The following is a 19,297-nucleotide window of genomic DNA, read 5'->3' on the forward strand; positions in this document are numbered from 1 at the left end:
GGGTATGGCGAGACCATATTGTTTAATTTCAAAGCCCTTAGCTCACTGCGGGCCACACAAGGCACTTGGTGAGTGACTCTGGAATACATTTAAAAAGCATACTTCATTAAATACGAAAAACACATACAATGCCCATCTCTGAGGAAATCCATTAGCATCTAGTGCCTAAGAACATACTAAAAACAGTTGTTGTTGTTGTTGTTGTTAAGAGCCGTGGAGTCAGTTCCAACTCATAGCGACCCTGTACAGGGTTTCCGAGGCTGTAAATCTTTATGGGAGCAGAACGCCTCATCTTTCTCCCGCAGAACCGCTGGTACTTTTAAACTGCTGACCTTGCGGTTCACAGCCCGATTCGTAACCACTATGCTACCAGAGTTCCTTTCAGACACCGTATACAAGGTGACTATTATTTATAACTGGCTCAATGGCACTTAACAACAGTTGGAGAGTGTATTCCATTTACATCTCCCATGCTGCTGACATTATTGGTGCGTTCACACCCTTGACAGAGAGGGCTGATTGTATCTGGACCTCATATTCTCTTGTTTCATCCTGGGATTGTGCCCATTCAACACTGTTGTTACCATTTTTTAACCAATTCAGGAGGGTCTGTGCCTCAAAATATCTGACTTTCTGCCATGCAATCTAACATCATGTAACCCTCAGCCTAACTGTCCCTGTAATTCACCGAACCAACAACCCAAAATCTTTTAGGGGCTTTGGTTTGGTGAATTACAGGGACAAAATCTTTGGTTTGGTGAATTACAGGGAGAGTTAGGCTGAGGGTTACATTGGGCCATTTAGATCCACTACATTTTTTGCATTTCTTATCTTCTGGACTCAGGGAGGGGCAGGAGAGCTGGGCTTTTGTTTGTTTTGTGTTCAGTAGGTGTTTAATAATAGTAGGTCGAAAAGGTCTGTGGCAAGGCTGAATTCTTTTATGGTAATGTTGAGCAAATGATTTGAGAATCTGAATTATATGAAGATGATTTAGCATAAGAATTGATGGAAAACTCAACAACAACCTGAGATATGCAGATGACACTCTTTGCCCAAAATGAAGACAGATTGAAACATTTACTGATAAAGTTTAAGACTATAGTCCGATATGGATTACACTTGAATGTGAAGAAATTGAAAACTGTCATAACTGGACTGATAAACAATATCATGGCAAATAAAGAAATTGGAATTGTCAATGATTTTATTCTACTTGAACCAGCAATCAATGTCATTTGACAGTCAAGAAGTCAAATGACATTGTATTGGGGAAATCTGCTGCAAAAACTTCTTTAAAGTTTTAAAAATCAATGCTATCATTTTGATGACTAAGGTACATTTGAACCAAGCCTTTGTCTTTTCAATTGCACCATAGTACGCAAAAGCTGGACAATGAAAAAGGAAGAAAATTGATGCATTTGAATTGTGGTGTTGATGAAGAACATTGGATATATCCTGAGTTGCCAAAAGAATGAACAAATCCATCTTAGAAGAAACACAAGTAGAATATTTCTTAGAAGTGAGGATGGCAAGACTTCAGCTAACTTACATTGGATATATCATCAGAAAAAACCTTTTGCTAGAAAAAAAATGCCATGGTTGGTAAAATAGAATGTCAGTGAAATTGAAAGTAATCATCACAGATATGGATTGATACAATAGCTTTAACAATGGACTCACACATGCCAGTATCATGAAGATGGCACAAAAACAGGTGATGTTTCTGCTGTATATAAAGTTACCATGAGTTGCAGCAACTAACAACAGTAACAATTTGTTGCAGAAATAAATTAATTAATGAGATGAAGAGTAGAGGAAGTTTTGACACAAAGTAGATCCAGGGAAGCACATGAACAGATGAAGAAGAACACGACCAGCTCTCATGAGGAACCCTGATTTCTTAGCCATTCTAAATCCTGGAAAGGAAGGAGGTCTAGGAGTCTTTACTTCAGGCATCTCCCAACAGAGCCTAAAGCCAAACAGCTCCTCCCCTGGCAGGCTGCTCCCTGAGACACAGCTAGAACAGCACAACTGCTATTACCTCTGGTGTCACGCTTAAAAGAAAAGATAATAAATTAAATTACGTCCTGAAGTGACAAATTAATTACTAATTACATAATTACTTTATTATTTAGGTGCTAATCAGGAAAGTACTTTGAACAATTTCGAGTTTTCAGAAAATAATGGTTTGACTCTCAATTATTTACTGAATTAGGTGTTAGTTTGCCAGCTGCATTTCCAGGCTTAATTCTTTTTTACAAGTACACTATAATTAATAGTACAGGTTAGAAAAAAGCTGGCCTCTCCTACAATAAATTCACTGACCTAAAATGAGGCTTGGGCTTTGAGGGTATTTTGGAAGTGATTAAAGAAATAATTGGGCTTGTTTCCACCTAACTGGTCTTCAAAGAAAACACAGAAGGAGAATTAGATGATTTGTAATTCTAATTTTTCACTGGCCTTTCATTTTCCAAAGGTGATCTCTGTCAGAAAAGGCCTGACATTAAACATTCTAGTTTGGATGCAATGGAATGTTGGTGCTGGGACTCTTTCTGTCAATAATGATATCCCCATGCAGGACTCAGGACTGAGGATGAAGGGAAAAGGGAGTAAAGGGAAAAAGAGATCTCTTTTACCTTGTGAACTATCTGCTCTGGACTACCCACTTAGAATCTGTGGCAACAGCAAAATGAATTCTATCATAACCCTCAGTTCTAAAGTCTGGAGCAGACGGTAGACATTCTTAGCTTCTCTGCCTAACACTTCCATATGAACAACCTGCTGAGCTCCCTGAATTGCATCCAATCCAGTCATGCTGTTACCTCCATTGGGAACATCCTTGTCCACTTCCCACCCCTGCACCTGGTAGCTCCTCCTTCTCTTTCAGGCCTTTGAAGACAGGGCAGTCTCTCAGAAAAGTTCTCCCTCATTCATGCTTCCAAAGCCTGTATAATAATCGTCTCTGGTTGTTGTCTCCTTAAGAGCCAGGACCATGTCATGCCTACAGCAGTATCACCAGAGCCTGAATGGACATTCAAAGATATGTCCATTCTTTTGAATGTATAGTGACAGGTGTACTGGAAAGGATTTTCAACTTACCAAGCCCCTTTGCATCTTCCAACCCAAGGTTAGGCCCTTCTTATGTGTTACCTGCATCCCTGCTACTCACTTTCACCTGATTATATGTCTTTCATTCTTTAAAAAAAAATGTCTTACATATAATTGATGTTCTAGACACTGCTCAAAATATGTCATCACAGAATATTTCATTTAATTCTACAATGACCCTGCAAAGAGCCACTGTTTTTTTTTTTGTAATCAAGGGCGCTGAAGCTCAGAGAGGTTACTTAGCTTGCCCAGGATCACAGAGCTGAGATGCGGTTGTTGTTATTGTTGTTAAGCACTGTCAAATCGGTTCCAACTCATAGCAACCCTGTATACAGTTTCCAAGGAGCAGATGGTGAGTTTGAACACTGATCTTGAGGTTTAAACTGACCTTCAGTCTAGTGCTTATCCTACACCAGGACTCCAAGATGTGGTGAATACATTAAATAATCCACATTTTTCTAGGATCTTGGTCCGTGTTTATTCCACTGCAAGCATTAGGGATACCTAAAGAGAAAACGCTAACCTGTGTACACTATAGCAAAGAGGCAATAGACTAGATGATTCCAAAAGGAACTCTACCTTCCCTTTACATGAGACTTATTTAGTGCCTACTCTAAGGACACTGAGATGGAGACCACCAGGGCAATGTAAAGGAAACAAAGACAGTGCCTCTAGGAACGTCCAGTCCAGTGAAGAAAAGGCAAGGAGCAAGGACTAAGTGTTGAGTCAGTAAAGTTACCAGCAGCACAGTTACCTTCCTTGTGATGTTTTTCTTGGCTAACATTAAGATAAGTTTTCATTCTCTGAGCATAAAACAGTTGGCATCAAAAGCTAACTCGAAAGCTTGAGGAAAGCTTGGGAAAGCGAAGCCCCAACATTTTACATGTGCCTCCTGAATGTAGAGGACAGGTTCAGGAGGGCAGGGTGAGTAAGCCTGAATCTACACAGCCCAGCACCACATCTCTACATCCTCTGGGAGTAGAAGTCAATGTCCCTGAGAAAGTACTCTGTTCATACAGAAGCCTGGGTAGGTTCCCAGACCTAGAAGGAGTGTGGGTCTGACACAAGTCCTGGGAGGGGTGACCCACCCCACAAGGTAGGGACATACAGGAGCTTCTGATGGGACAGATGACTATGGAGAGAGGTTTCCGAGCAAGGAGCAACATCAGTATCTCTCTTTCAACCACAGCAACTATAATTTCCGACATTGAAACTATAAGCTCTTTAAGCTCCAAGAGGTACATTCCAAGCCTAACCCAACATTACACACTGTTTATAACTAGCACAGTGGTTGAATATAACTAGCACATACTAGTGGTTGAATATATTCTTGTCAGAGGTTGAAGGAAGATATGGTTTCTGGCCTTTTTTTTTTTTTTTTTTTTTTAAAAGCACACCTATCCTCACCCACTATGGAGACCACTTCTTGTTTTTTCCCCGTAGCCCTAGTCTTCACAAGCATCTCCCAGAAGACATCTTCTCAAGTGAAGACTCTTGAGGACACAGGGAAGCCTCTACAGAGACCTCAAGGGCCCATCCCCTGGTCCTGTCATAGAGTCACTTCAGGCAGATCTAAGAAATCCGTGAGTTACCTCAGGGTCCCCAAGAGTAATTTCTTGTGCTGACTCTGACACTTGGAAATCATCTATACAGAGCAAAATTCATTTAATCTATGTCAAAAATGACTCTAACCATAAAAATGAGACCATTTCCCAGGACTCTTCCAGGGTACGAGACCATGGACTCCACATGAGCAGGAAGCATATCTGTGTTTGCCCACCATCATCTTCCCATCATTTAGTGTTATGTCCAGAAAACAATGTTGTTGTTGTTGTTGTTGTTGTTGTGAAGTGCCGTCAAGTCGGGTCCGACTCATAGCAACCCTGTACAGGGTTTCCAAGGAGCAGCTGGTGAGCTTGAACTGCCGACCTTGCAGTTCAAATGGCTTTGCAGTCTGGTGCATTAACCCACAGGGCCACACCAGCAAACAATAAGTATCAATAAACATTTCTCAAATGAATATATTTAATACGGAATCAAAACATTAGTCTAGAAAGAAAGATTATAGTGGTGGGACTTCAGGAATTCCAGTAGAGAGTAAAAAGGCATTTCCTAGCTTCCCAAGGCTAGAAAGTGATGCCAGGAGTTATGGATTTTGTCTCTGCAAAGCATTTATCTTGGTTTCAATAACCAGGCATCAACTTTCCCCATAAGGAGCTCAATTACCACTGTGTACAGCAAACCCCTATATCATTCCCAGCATGTCATGCTATACACCCACTGACCACAGAGGATTAGAATGAAGAGAACAGATATCTAGAGGTGTAGAGTTGGGTTAAGAGGTGCAGAGGTGCCTCTTTTCGACAAGGGTTTAGGAGGGAATGGGGTGCTGTAGAGACAGAAGGGTTCCCCAGAGTGGTCTAAAGCAAGACTTTAAGAATGGTATTCCTGAGCTACTCCCTAGAAGGAGGCTCATACCCACCATTGATGGTGAGATGGACCCAACTGCCATTGTGGAAGGTATCATACTGCTGGTCCAGCATGAGCACTTTGCACTCGTACCAGCCCTGGTCCTCAGAGCGAACCTGCTCCAACCGCAGAGATGCTTTATCATGAAGACTTGCCCGGCCTGGGGACAGAATGGAGAAAAGCCCCAGATGCCATCAGACAAGGCAACAACTCATCAACCCCCACCCCCATGCCCAGCCAAGGCAGGGTACCCATATAACCTTTTCACCATACCCTATGACAGGGCCCCAAGGGACAGCTGGCACCAACATCCAGCAGCAGGTGACAGTAGAAAAGGCACAAAGCTTGGCCACTAGCCACTCTCCCTCCCCAGATATCCAGCCCCAGATGCCACCACTCCAGCCTACAACTGCAGTTCAATGAGTTGGCATTGAGAAAAGCCTCCATTCTCAAGAATACTTCTGAGAGTGCTCTTAAGATCAAGGAAAATCTGAGAGATACAGGGCTGAGAAGAGATAGAAAAAGAGAAAAAGTATGGGCAGAAGGGAATAAGGAAGGTAAGCGTTAGGCAGGGTCTAGAGCATCTCCATATAAGTCGAACAACATCCCTGTCCCAGCTATATTCCCATGACCCCATCACCCATTATCTCATCTCTGTCTGGCTTCCATAGGGCAGGGGCAGAGAGAAGCAGGCTAGGGACTGTAATCCCTTTCCAGTACTGCTGCTATTGTTAGAGAGACTGCATACCTTACCATATAGCCCAGGAACTCCAGGAGTGGAGAGCAGTAGGGTATACAAACCCCAAGAATGAGGAGATGATTGGCAGACAGAATAAAGACTCACCCCCAAGGTTCCCTTCTGAGGCTCCAGCCCCTCCCTATTCTCATCTTATCTACCTGACATCTTTGTCTCACTCCTGGCTTTGAGGAGAGAAGTTTCAGCATAAGCCAAGCAGAATGGATAGTAGCCTCCCAATTCCTCTATACTAATAAGACACAACAGCCAACAGTGTGCTCATTCCTCCTCACCCACCACCTCAGTCTACCCTCACATCAAGCCAATATCATGACCTTGCCTGGCAATCTTGCTAAAAACCAGATAATCAAAATCAACTGTGTTAGAAAGTGAGTGGAGACATAGATGAGAGAAAGAGAGACAGAGATGAAAGAAATGCACTTCAGAGTTCAGAAGCCAAAAGTAAAGACAAAAGCAGTATGTCTTGCCTGCTTCCTCCCTTCATTTAAACCCCAGCACGCACGCACACACACATCTATACACAAGCACACTCTCACACAACCCACAGCCCTCTTCCCTGGCAGTGAGTCACAAACAGTGAGGCCAATGCTGGCAGGAGTAATTGCAGAGCAAGATACAAACAGGGCCAGGAGGAGGGGAAGATGGAGTAGCAGAGGAGGCAAAGAAGCCAGGCGCCTGCCAATAGCTGGGGGGGCAGCTGGAGGCACATACTTACACTTAGAGATGGAACAAAGCCCAAATTCAGTGCCAAGAGGTAGGGAGTGAGTGAAGTCAGACAGAACAGATTCTACTGCAGCAGCCCTACCTGGCAAAGGGGCGGAGTTCTGACTCAGCTCCTCCCCTACAGAAGTAGCTCTCCTGCCCACTGGTCTCTCCCTCCAGGCCTGCTCCTCTCCTGGCCTTACTCCTCAACTCTTCCCAGCTCCTCTCCACACCCCTAGGCTGTGCTGTTTAGAAGGGTTTTATGTTTGCATGACCTCCTATCCCGTCTTCTCCTCACCACTTAATTAAAACCTACCAGAGCCAAAAGGATGAAAGGAAGGAGGCAAAGACTGTGAAACTCAGAGATAACAGACCAGTGAGAAAGAGATAAGCAGCAATAGAGATAAAGGAGGAATAGCAGGCGGGGGTAACAACTGAGAGTTGCTCAGAAGTGGAGGACAGGTCAGGAGGCTTGCCAAACTAAAGACACGAAAACAAAGTTGGGGCCCAAATCTTACCTGCATACTCAGGGTCCACGTGTGGGGGATAGTAGCCAAACTTGATGAAGATAGGAATGGGGACCCCAAACTTGAACCACTCCACAACATAGGGCGGAGGCTGCCCTGTGACTGGGTGGATCACGTCGCATCTTAGGACCACACCCTCTCCAGCACGTGCAGTCACGAACTCCGGCTCCTCCCGTAGTCCGTGGGCCCCTGACAGGACAGAGAAGTCAGGTCATAGGAGCGAGGTAGCAGAGGCCCTCCTTGCAGCAGCCCATTCCATACGACCCCTCCCACGCTTCCTCTTTACAACTCCACTCACTCACTCCATCACCACGCCCATCCCCAAGGTGGACTGCCCAATGACACCCTCACAGAACTCCCCAGAGGATGCCAGCTGTACTCTCTAAACTCCCCTCCACCCTCTCCTCACAAATCTGAGAACAAAAGGAAAACGTGGAGATGTAAACAGTCCTATTCAATCCTATAAGCCAGACTCCTCACCCCCTTCCCCATCCCAAAGCTCAATAGTCATAATCATCCCTTTGCAAATCATCAGGAATCTGTGGCGATTGAGAATGGGGAAGGGGGCTCAGTCTCTGCGGAGACCCTTGACATGCCCAGGAAGACATGCCCAAGGCGCTTCCATTAGAGCTTGGAGGTGAGGATGAAAGAGCCAGCCCCTCCTTGCCTGCCCCACCTCCCCTTGCAGCTTGATGTTAGCAGCACAAGATAGGCGGACTTCATATGAACGTGGGATTCCTAACAAGCTAAGCAGAGGCTGCTTGCAGCAACCCCTTCGGGAAACCCTGCAGGCTTGGCGCTTTAGTGTCCTCCTGCCCGCAGCACACCGGGAGAGGAAAGACGACTACGTGGGAGGAGCCTGGCCCCGCAGCCACACAGCCAGCACATCAGACTGGGAGAAGCCCGACACCACCCTAGGACAGCGGGGTGCAGGGGCAGAGGAGGAGGACCCTGGAACTACCAACCTCCGCAAGGGAAGGAAATCCCCAGAGGCAGAGAGAGGAAAAATATTCAGTTGGGTGGGGAGCACATCCTAGCTGGCGGAGGAGGGACTCAGAAAGGAGGCAGGCGAGGAGAGACCCACTAGCATCTCCACCGCCAAGCTGAAGGAGGCAGTGAGGTTAGCCAGTGAGCTAGCAGCGGCTCCCACACAGGAGATGCAGCCTCCACCTCCGCCTAACACTACCCCTCTCCAGGCTCCATGCTGGGAACGACCAGGAGGCTCACAAGGTCACCTTGTCCTGCTCACTTCTCATTCAGAGACAACCTTAGGCAGGACTTTTCCCACCTTTCTCACACACTCCATCCCCCACTCCCACACTGTCCTAGTCTGGGCCACCCCTCTGTCCTCCCAGGGTAGCACCTGGAACAGCAGCCACACACCAAAGCAATGTAACCTTGACTGCAACCTTGATTGCCCAGTACAGACTAGCCACACTGTCACAGAAAGGACACAGGGAAGAGCAGGACTGGTCTCCAAGTCTGCCTTTTCATGTCTCTGACACCTTTATGTCCCTGTCTCGCCTTTTTTGTCTTTGTGTTTATGGGCACCTCTCTTCCTCGGTCTCTATTGTCTCTTTCTCTTTCCCTCTTGCCCTCCCTCTGTGTCCCTCCAGCTCTCTTCATGTTTCAGCATCCGTGTCTTTGTCACTAGCTTCCACTTGGTGGGTGTTTTTGCCTATTTACCTGTCTCTCCCTGTTCTTATGTCCCTACCAGTTCAATTCCCAGTCAGTTGTATCTGGATTCTAATTTGCCTATGCATAGGTAGAGCCTTTGTCTCTCTCTTATGTGGAAAGACCCTGGTTTCTCTGCATGTGTCTCTGTAAGCCTGTGTTTCAGTCTGTCTGTATGTGTTCTGTGGGTCTCTGTGTGTCTCTCCTAGATTGCTCTCCTCCTTTCCTTTTCCCTCTCCCTCTTCCCTGCAAGTTGCAAAAAAAGAGAGAGAGAGAGAGAGAGAGAGAAGGAGGAGGCAAGCCCTTCAAGAAGCTGATTGGCTGCTGATGACATCACTATTTTCTAGAGAAAGCTAAGATTGCAGAGTATTTTTGGAGCAAAGCAGAGTGTGGCACTCACCTGCCACAGGCCCCAGCAGGTTTCCTACCCCCACCCCCACCTTGCTTTGGGCTAAGTTTGAATCCTAGTCCCTAGTCAGGGAAAAGAAACGTGGAGGCGATCGAGCTACAGCAGCCCCTCCTCCAAGGTCCCTGAGGCACCCAGACAGGGCCTGTCTCCAGGCCTCCAGGAGCACAAAGCTTGATAATACAGGACCCAGGAGGGGCAGGAAAGAGATAAGCATCAGGGGTACCTGAGCTCTGTGTGTGTGTGTGTGTGCATAGTTCTTACTAAAGGAGATGCATGAGTGTGTGTGTGTGTACATATGAGTGTGTGTGTGTGTACATACGAGTGTGTGTTTCACTGACTTGGGGAAAAAATAAGAAGAGAAAGCAGGAGCTGTTCCCTAAGGAAAGTGAGAGCTATCCCAAGGTGCAGTTTACCTGGTGGAAGGGTGAGGAGGAGAGAGGAGAGACAGTATAGAGAAAGCAGCTCCTCCCCAAGGCGTCTCCCCAGGGTTTAGGATGAAGAGAATCTTTGAAAAGCAAAATTCTGATCTAGACAACTCTGGCTGCTGTTTGGAGGATGCTTGGGGGGCAGTGTAGGGGCTAGGTTGGAGAGAGGCTGATTGGTGAGAAAGCACTCCCCAACTCCCTCACCTCCCCACACACTGGATTCCCACAGCCCAGCTGTTCATTTGCACCTAGTTCTGCCTCATTCTCACTGCATAGGCAATGTGGCAGCATTTCTCACACCTTGCAGCCCTGGCCTGGACCCCAGGTTTTCCAGCCCAGCCCACTGCCCCTGGTTCTGTGCTCTCAAGTCCAAGGACCCAGACCCTACCCTGGCATCCCTGCTCCTGAGCCCATTCACCCTGGGGAAAGCAGCTCCGAAAACAGAGGAATAGGAATCTAAGTCACAGCCTCCACATTGCTGGTTTCCTTCCTGAACACTAAAATATTTATTGGCTTTTCTCTATCTCCTGACTATACACACACACACACACAAATAGCATATTCTCTCACTCCATCACCCACAAATACTTCTCCCTAAGCCCAATCCTTTCTGAGCCAACGTATGTCTAATAAAACACTTTCTAAAAAAAAAAAACAACAAAAAACCTCAATGCAAACAAACAAAGCCACTTCCCCCTCCCCAAAAAAGCTAAGCAAAGTAAATAGGATGCATAAAAAGAGGGGGATGAGGCTTGATGGGGAAGAGACAGGCAGACTCAAATATAGGAGGAAGCCAAACCCAAATCTATGTGTTAAGAAACAACTCAGAAATGAGAGATACACAGAGAGAGGCATAGTCCAAACTGGACCCATGTGTACCCCACCTAGAGGGAGGGAGAGTGATCAGGGGCAGGAACAATACAACAAGGAGACAGAGGGTGGATGTGGGGGCACAAGGTAGCTGTGACACAGAGGTACAGACCTTCAAGGTATGAAAGAACAGAAACCAGGGCTGTCTACAGCAAGTACCCCAGATTCTAAAGGGGGCAGAAGGAAAGGGTCAGTGAGGGCAGGGGTGGGTGGGTGAAGAAGGATGGACAGTGGCCTAAGCGCCTGGCATGGTAGTGAGGAAGAGTCCATCGAGTCCCCCTGCCATCACAGAAGCCAGCAGCAGCCCAAGGGAAACCAGCAACCAAGCTCTGTAGGCTTTGCCTTCTGAGCGGCAACCTGGCACTTGTAGTTGGTATGGCAGAAAGGCAAGGATCTTACTTATCCTCTCTAGAGCATGCAGGAATCAACAGCTTGCATTCAGAAACTACCCAGCCTGCTTTGGAGTGTTTTGCCTGTTGGGGAGGAGAACAAGGAGGGAGATGGGGCCCCTGCAGTCTGGCTGACCTTTTGAGGAGCCTGCAGGGTACAGATATCCTGCTCTCAGACCAGGTGGCCCCCAGTGGGAAGTGAGTCCAGGCTGCCATTGCACCCCTGGGGACCTGGAACTGAAAGGCATCAGTGACTGGCAGCTCTCCCACCAGGAAGGACTGGGGAGAGCACTGAGACTAAGAAACATAGAATACCAGGTAAAAGAATCAGGACAGAGAACGATTCAGGCAAACCAAATGAATATCCAGTTTTGTGCTGGACACAAAACAGAATTTTTACTTAATACCACAGTGAAATACTTCACCTATTAGACATACTATTATCTCTACTTTATAAAGGAGCAAACTAGGAGGCTAAATGGCTCGTCCAAAGTTCCTCAGATAACAGTGTTCCTCTCTGCCCTCACTCTATTACACCACCATGCCTCTAGGGTGCCGGAAAATAGCCCCACAATCTCCTTTCCTGAGGCATGACTTAGCAGCTAGTTCCTTTCCACAGCCATGCTCTAACAGGAAGCCAAGAGAACCAGAAAGGACTCCAGGGTAGGCCTGTCTCAGAGGGCAGCTGCTGACTGACCCTAGGGCACACTTCTGCCTAAGACTCAGGTCTCTGCTGGGTCTGGCAGTTAGCAATGGGCATAGGGCATGGGCATTGGCATCCACTCTCATGAATAATAGCCTTAATTTGAGCCTCCTCCCCCTTCTTCTCTGGCCACCAGACTCCAAACCTCAGTCCTGTTGTGTAATAATACCCACAACAGCTACTGCCACCTCCATCTGCCATTTTTAGATGAGTTTTGGACTCATCTAAAAATAATCCCTGATGAGTCCAAAACAGTCACAGCCCCCATGGTCCCCAATCCCTCCTCATGGACAAGTCTGGAGACTCCAAGAGATTCCAAAGCTGACCCACTCACCTCTACCACCCTAAAGGAAATGACCTGTGACCAAAACAATCATAAGTCCTAGACCCTTATTCTTCTCAGATGGCAGCTGGGAAGAGAGTCTCTGGGACCCTTATACCCACCACGGACAGTTCCTCAGAGGAAAGATCCTTGCCTTTCATAGCCTCTCCATTGGTACCCTCAAAGTTCTTCTGCCACCTTCCCCCCACTATCCAATTTCTCAGGAGGGGATCAGAGATCAAATAAGCCCCAGATTGACCCTGGATGGAAACCTCCCAGCATTGTGAATAGCCAGGCACTGGGAAGAGAGGGTCTCCTTCATATTGTGGGGGCCTTTTCTCCATAATCCCTCTCATCAGGGCTCCCCCAAACAGCCTATGGAGCTAGTAATGCTATGAGCAACCTTAATTTGTTCTCAACTAGATTGTATTTCCAAGAGCCCTTTCCCCAAGAGCCGATGACAGGAAGGAAGTCAGTAATTCAATCTCAGCACAGCTCCCTTAATGGTTCCTTTAAGCAGAAAGGCAAAGCCACACCCACCACACACAAACACCCTCTCCCTCAGCGATACATACCCCCACACACACATATATATACACACACACACACAACCAGGCAGTTAGGGGGCTGGCATGGTGGGGACCCAGGCTGGTCTGCTCCTAGGTCCTGCTCCTAGGGTGAGGCTGCGGAAGTGGGCAATCTAAGCCCCATATTACTCATGGAGGAAACACCATCATTCTCCCTTTGAAGCCAGAAAACAAGGGCAGGACTCATCTCATGTCTACAAAATATGAGGACAACTCTGTGTGCCCTGCCCACCTTGTGTAGGTGGGTGACTGTGACCAGGAGGTAGGGATGGGGAGGGAACACAAGGCTGGCATGGAGAGCATATTCCCAACCCCTTCTCTTCTCAGGACACTCAGGCTGGCCAGACCTCTTTCCTATGCTTGGCCCACATAGAATTATTCTCCAAAACCTTATGAAGAGAAGGCCCAATTTCTACCCATCACTCTTTTGCTTATTCACACAGGAAAGAACAGAAAGCAGAAAATTCCTAAGAAATAGGTCAATGCCTCTGGCAGAGTAGGCTTACACCCTGGACAGCGCCCTCAGGAAAGGAGGCTACAAGCTACCTCCCTGCTTTGGCATTCCTCTTCCGCCAAGGGTCCATCCCTTCTCATACCCGGAGTGTGCCCAGGTAATGGGCAGCTGCTGCCACACCCACTCTACTGTCCCTGCAGCAAAGCAGACCAGTTTTCAGCCTCCCCTGTGCTGTGCTCCTTTGCCCAAACTCATGCTTCCCTCTCCCAAAGCCCTGCATTTTAGAACTTCAGAGACTCCTGAATTGCCTAGACTCAGTGAGAGGATTTGCAAACAAGGTGGTTTGCAGAGGGTGGCTTCCCACCCTGTGCCTACAGACCCCTCTGATCTGGAGGCTAGACTAATTTTTCCTCCTCCCACTTCATATATGTGTGCATGCACACATGTGCACACCCACCCACATGAGAACACCCTAGTTACAGTTCTTTCACAATCCAGATTCACTCTCAAACAATCTGCTTAGCCCACCCCAGGAAGTACTCTGGGAAGAAGTCCTTGGACCCTCTGTCAAAGCCTGTGAGGTCTCAGAATGTTCTGGCGAAGAGAACTACTGTGAAATCCCCTTGGGGCTTCATCCCCACCCCATGCCATGGGCACACAGAAAGGCTGTGGGATGTGAGGAGGCACCTAGTAGGGTCTGAGAAGGAGAGATCCAGAATAAAAGATACAACAGTGGTGCAGAGTTGGTGAGCTGGTGCCCTGATCAGGAGAACAGGTTCAAAGCAGAGAGGAAAAGCAGGCATCAGTAGTGAGTAGAGCAGAACATGAAAGAGCAGAGCAAAGGTACCAAGAGGGAGGGCGGACACATCAGAGTTGGGTTACCAGCTCCCAGTTAGGTCTCAGACCATGAACATGACACCACCCAGGGCTGGTATCCAACAATATCATGACTAGGGTAAGTCAGCAACTGAAAGCAGATTCTTCCCCTGTCCTCAATCAGCTGTTTCTAACGCATCCTCCCAATTATTCCAGAGCACAGCTACATATGCATCCCTTCCCCCTGCATGCATGTGATATGGACGCACACACACCTCTTGGCCACATCTTCTCACTTACAGATTGTTCATGGGGTCCTGCTTGCAGTTTCCAGGTCTAAACCTCCTCCCTCTGGTCTCCATGGCAACAGGGAAGGAGTGAGGTCAAAGCCAGGTCAATGGTCCAACTACCACCAGGCTTTCAGTCAGAACCCCACTTTATTTGGGAACAATATATTCAAAATTGGTGGGTGGCAGGAGGAGGCAGCCTTTGGAATAAAGCTCCAACCATTCCCCTCTTCCAGCCCAGCCTCAGTAAAGCATGGCCCAGAGTCATCACACACTGTGGGGAATTCCTCCAAGATTGGTAAGCACACATCTGCGATACTGACATTCCAACCAACAGCTCCCAGGCTTCCTTATCTCTCTGTCCCTGTCTTCTCCACATTCTCCCCAACCTCCCCACTCAAGCTTAATTGCAAATTTAACACAAAATTAAAGTGAAATGAAGTGCCGTTCTGTGGGTTGCTACAATATAAACCCCTGTTTCTTTACTCTGTACTTAAAGTTACAGAAAGCCCACTTTTGTCTTCCACCCACAGCCTACTCCAACAAGTTTGGAGTTTCCTTTGATAGAGTCCCAATTTGACATTCTCTTCTCAGGGGGTCCATCCCCTTCCACCACCGCACTTGTAGCCACGATCCTCCTGCCCACTTCAGAACCTCAACACTAGCATCAGGGATCCCCCAGGAACTTAGCTTTGCCAGTTAGAGAATCGACCCTTTTGCACAGTCTCACCAATACAGGAACACTGTGTTTCTAAAAGGAACAAGAGCCAGCCACAAGAGTCTATGCTGAGAGCTTGCCTGCTCTGCTCCCTGTATCCTTCCTAGCTCTGCAGACCTTTCCAAGGATTCCGCAGCAGCTCTGAAGAACTGCCAACCTACTCCACATCTCACCAGATGCAGTGACAAGCTTTCTTCTGATATACTACAAAAACAGTCTTCTGGACTTCCTCTCAAGAGATCCCCATTTCTTGATGCCCTGAATGGTCAAGGAAAATAAGTCCAGAAGGGTAACTGGATTCCCAGAGATATTGAAAAACAACAACCATGATATTTAGTGAGCACTTACCATAAAACAGAGAGCCACTCATTTTTCTTTATAGCATTAATCACACACACAAAACCCTCTAAAATCAGTACTGTCAACTCCATTTCCCATTGAGGCAAGTGAGATAGGATGAGCAACTTGTCCAAGGTCACACAGGGTTAGCAAGTGGTAATGCCAGGATTTGAATCCAGGGAACTTGACCCTAGACTCGAATCCTTAACCACCACACACAGCCACTCTAAGTTAAAAACAGACCAATAAAGTCAGCCCTCTGTTGCCAGGCAGTCTCTCTAGGATCTGTTGCCATCCTAGACCCCCTGTATCCTCATAGAAGACATAACCTTCACCCCCAACAACCTTTAATGCTGGGAAATCCTTCCTTCTGTCTTGTCATTCTGTGTGTTGCTACAATATAAACCCATTTTTCTTTATTCTGCACTTAAACTTAAATAAAGTCCATTATTCCCACTCTGACACATCAGATTTGGAAGATATTTCAGAGCCTTCCTTCATTGTCTAGTCAAGATTCCAGCACATCCTTTCATGCTTTCAGCAACAGTCCCATGGCAGGAACATACCAAAAACTGCAGGGGAGGAAGATGAGGGCATTGGAAGACTATAAGGAAAGTATGGGGGGAGGGGAAGGACATGTCTGAGGCTAGAAAGATACATTCTCAAGCACAAAGCCTACCCATCGCATAGCCCATTCCATGAGTTTTTGCAGTCACCCTACCTCGGTTTTCCCATCTTTGAAACGGGAAGTTTAAAAACAAAAAAAAAACAAACAAAAAAAACGATCCAGAGCAACATGGCAATTATCCAAATCACCCTTGCCTTGAGCCTGTGTTCAGACCCCGACAGAGCAGAGGAGAGAGAAACTTTCTCAAATCACTTCCCCACCTAACCTCTCAACACATACACCCTGACAAGGTGACCCTGTAAAGGAACCTCCTGCTGACCACTCTGCCCACGCGCCTGCCGAGAGGAGAGTGGGTTCTCCTGTCGGAGGGTCCTTCTCGCTGGCTCCCACCCACGCATTGCTTCTCTCCGGCACCGTCTCCTCTCAGCTATGTGAACTTGCCCACAGTCGGGTCTTGTCTGCGCGCGGAGACCGGGGAACTCAGAGTCGTGGTAGTCTCAGGCTTGGTTCCAACTTCCATATAAGAACTGAGAGCCGGAGTAAAGCAATGACCGCGCACTCACGCGCGTTATCAATCGATTCCCTGACATCTTCCCTTTATATCTTCCCCAGCTTAGAAGAGGAAAGAGAAGCGTCCCACCTTTGCACAGGTCTCCAACAGGGGGAATCCCCCGCCCCCACCCCACTCGCAGCCAGCTGGGCCTCCCAGCTGAAGAAGGGACCATGGATTGGCTTGGCTGTTGGTCTTTCCCGGGTAACTTTTGCCTGGCTGGGGCCCAGATGCAGCTAAAACAGACAAGGGGCCTTCCCATGGAAGTAAAACAAGGACGCTTCTCAAGTCCTGCTGGAGGACCCTCCGGCTTAGAGAGCTGTCCACTATTTGTGTTGCCCTTTGCCCAGGCAACAAGGAGATCAGACCTCCAGATGCCGTGGGGCGCAAGCTAGAGGGTAGAGATGCTGAGCTCTGCAGCTGCAGCCAGAAAGCTGCGCGTTGCTTGTCCCCCGACGCCTGAAAGAAGAGTTTAAGTACTCCCACCGCGCGGCCGACAGCAGGGGCTCCTCCCAAGAGTGGCAAGGGAGCCCCGGGCACGACAGAGGGCTGCAGCCCAGGTCACCGCCAAATGCCCACGAGTCCTGGCCGAGACCGCAAGCTCATTTCCAGGAGCCCGGGACGCTCTCACGCTAGGGTCAAAGGCTCTGCATGCCGATCAAACGCCGGGAGAACAGACAGTGGAAAATACTATCTGGACGCTGCAGAGCATCCCTCACCCAATCCCCAGTAACCCCAGAGCGTCTGGGATTTGGTCCAGCCCGTCATCACTGGCCCCAGCTCCCGTTTCTGTCAGTGCCCTGGGCGCGCCTCCCCGCGCGCGAAGTGGCAGCGGCTGGCGGGACGCGATGTTCAGCCTGGGGGTCGGGGCCGGACGACAGAAGACTGGAGTCGTGCGGCCGTGTTCGGGCAGGGGAGCGCGCTGCACTTCAACTCACCTTGAGCGGCCAGACCTCTGGTGCTGATCACACTTGCTATCAAAGTGGCCACATACCAAATCATAGTACTACCGCCCGCCAACCCCGAGCGTCATCCTATCTCAGGAGCGCTCTTGCTCCAGTCGACCGCTCATGCCCGGAGCCGGTCCGTTTCTGAAAGCCGGGAAGCCAGCCTCACGTCCTGTGCCTGTCCTCCTACAGCCCGGGCGCCGCGCTCCCCTAGCCCTCAGCTTGCGCAGCGCCTCTCCCGGCCCGGCGGCGGCGGCGGCGGCGGCGGCGGCGGCGGCGGCAGCACCTGCACTACCAGAGCTGGCAGAGCGAACAAGCCCGGGTGAAGCCTAGCTGGGCCGGGATCTCCGGGACCGCCCCCGCCTTCCGGCTATTGGCTACTGCCACAAATTTTGGAGTCGATTGGCTTCGAATTCTGCCAGTCGCGCTGCGCAGGAGACGAGCCCCGTTTCAAGGTGCGTTGACTTGTGGCGAGCACAGAGCCGCAGAATCATGCGCATTGCCTGAGAGAAGACGTTTTAGCGTCTCTGCCCTGTTCTTTTGGTCTCTGCTCACACTGCATGGCAAGTTTCTGGGGTGAAAGAAATGGTAGTTTCTCTAGGGTGCTCTTGAAACCCTGGGAATCTCAATTATCCCTGACAGGTCTGCGAGGACTGAACCCCCGCCCACTCAAGGAAACCCAACATCCGGTTCCCATCTAGCAAAAAACAGTTCCCAAGAGGACGGTTCGGATTCAGTGAGGGGAAGCCCAGGAATGGGCAGTCTGGGAAACTGGGGAACGTCCTTTGCTGAGATCTTTTCAAAGAGGTCACGCGCCTCCTCTCCCACACTCATACCTTCCTGGCTGTTCCCTTAGAGGAACGCCCCCCAAACCTAAACGTAATGTCAAAGCGGCTCCATCCAGCCTGAAGGCAGGGGGATGACTAAAATGACCTCTGAAAGTCGCTGAGATTTAGGATGAGTCATTGGCTCAGCTGCAGGAGTGCCACAGCCCCCCCCCCCCACACACACACACACCTCCTCTGGCACACACAGACACACATCACCACCCCCAGTACAGGTCACCATTGCTCATCGTCCCTAACGCTCAACTTTGAGCAATAAAAGTATTTTTTTTTCCCTTCTGAAAAAGGCTGCCTCCTCATCACGCACATGACTCTTACCCTCCCTACCTCACTCAGAGCCTAGTTCCATCTCAGCAACATGAAGCCAAGATGGATTCCGGGAGCAGTTTTGGGCTTTAGGATGGAAGGGGACCCATGGAGGGGGGGGGGCGGGATGGGGCTACTTATTCCTATAGAGGAAGTTAGATGAGAAAACTGGAACGTCTTCATATTTCCCAGTCTACCCTTGCTTCTTATCCCCTCCCCCAGTACAGTTGTATTTGCAGTAGAAATAAATGAGTGTCATGGAAACATCTACTACAAATAAGCACCTCACACCAGCGCTCTAAGGCTGCAGTGAGATATTTGTTCTTTCAAGGAGTGAGAGCAGTAGTGAAAATAGCACAACTCCCTAGGATAGGCTGTTGACCAAGGAAGGAAGAGGGGCAGCAAGGGAGAACTCAAGAATTTTAGTCTCTCTAAGGAGCTCTGGTAGCGTAGTGGTTACGAATC

The 19,297-nt window shown here is 48.5% G+C and overlaps 1 protein-coding gene across 1 annotated transcript in view; it reads right to left on the reverse strand.

The window, feature by feature from the left end:
* Positions 1 to 17,736, reverse strand: part of IGSF9B (immunoglobulin superfamily, member 9B) — a 58,115-nt gene extending 40,379 nt beyond the window's left edge. Inside the window, exons 1-3 of the mRNA XM_006871005.1 lie at positions 17,673 to 17,736; positions 7,555 to 7,752; positions 5,591 to 5,737 (exon numbers count right to left, since the gene is read on the reverse strand). Of these exons, the coding sequence (XP_006871067.1) occupies positions 5,591 to 5,737; positions 7,555 to 7,752; positions 17,673 to 17,736 (409 nt within the window). The remainder of the gene's footprint in view (positions 1 to 5,590; positions 5,738 to 7,554; positions 7,753 to 17,672) is intronic.
* Positions 17,737 to 19,297: the final 1,561 nt, after the last annotated feature.

This window comes from Chrysochloris asiatica, unplaced genomic scaffold (genome assembly GCF_000296735.1).
Source record: "Chrysochloris asiatica unplaced genomic scaffold, ChrAsi1.0 scaffold00158, whole genome shotgun sequence".
NCBI lineage: Eukaryota > Metazoa > Chordata > Mammalia > Afrosoricida > Chrysochloridae > Chrysochloris > Chrysochloris asiatica.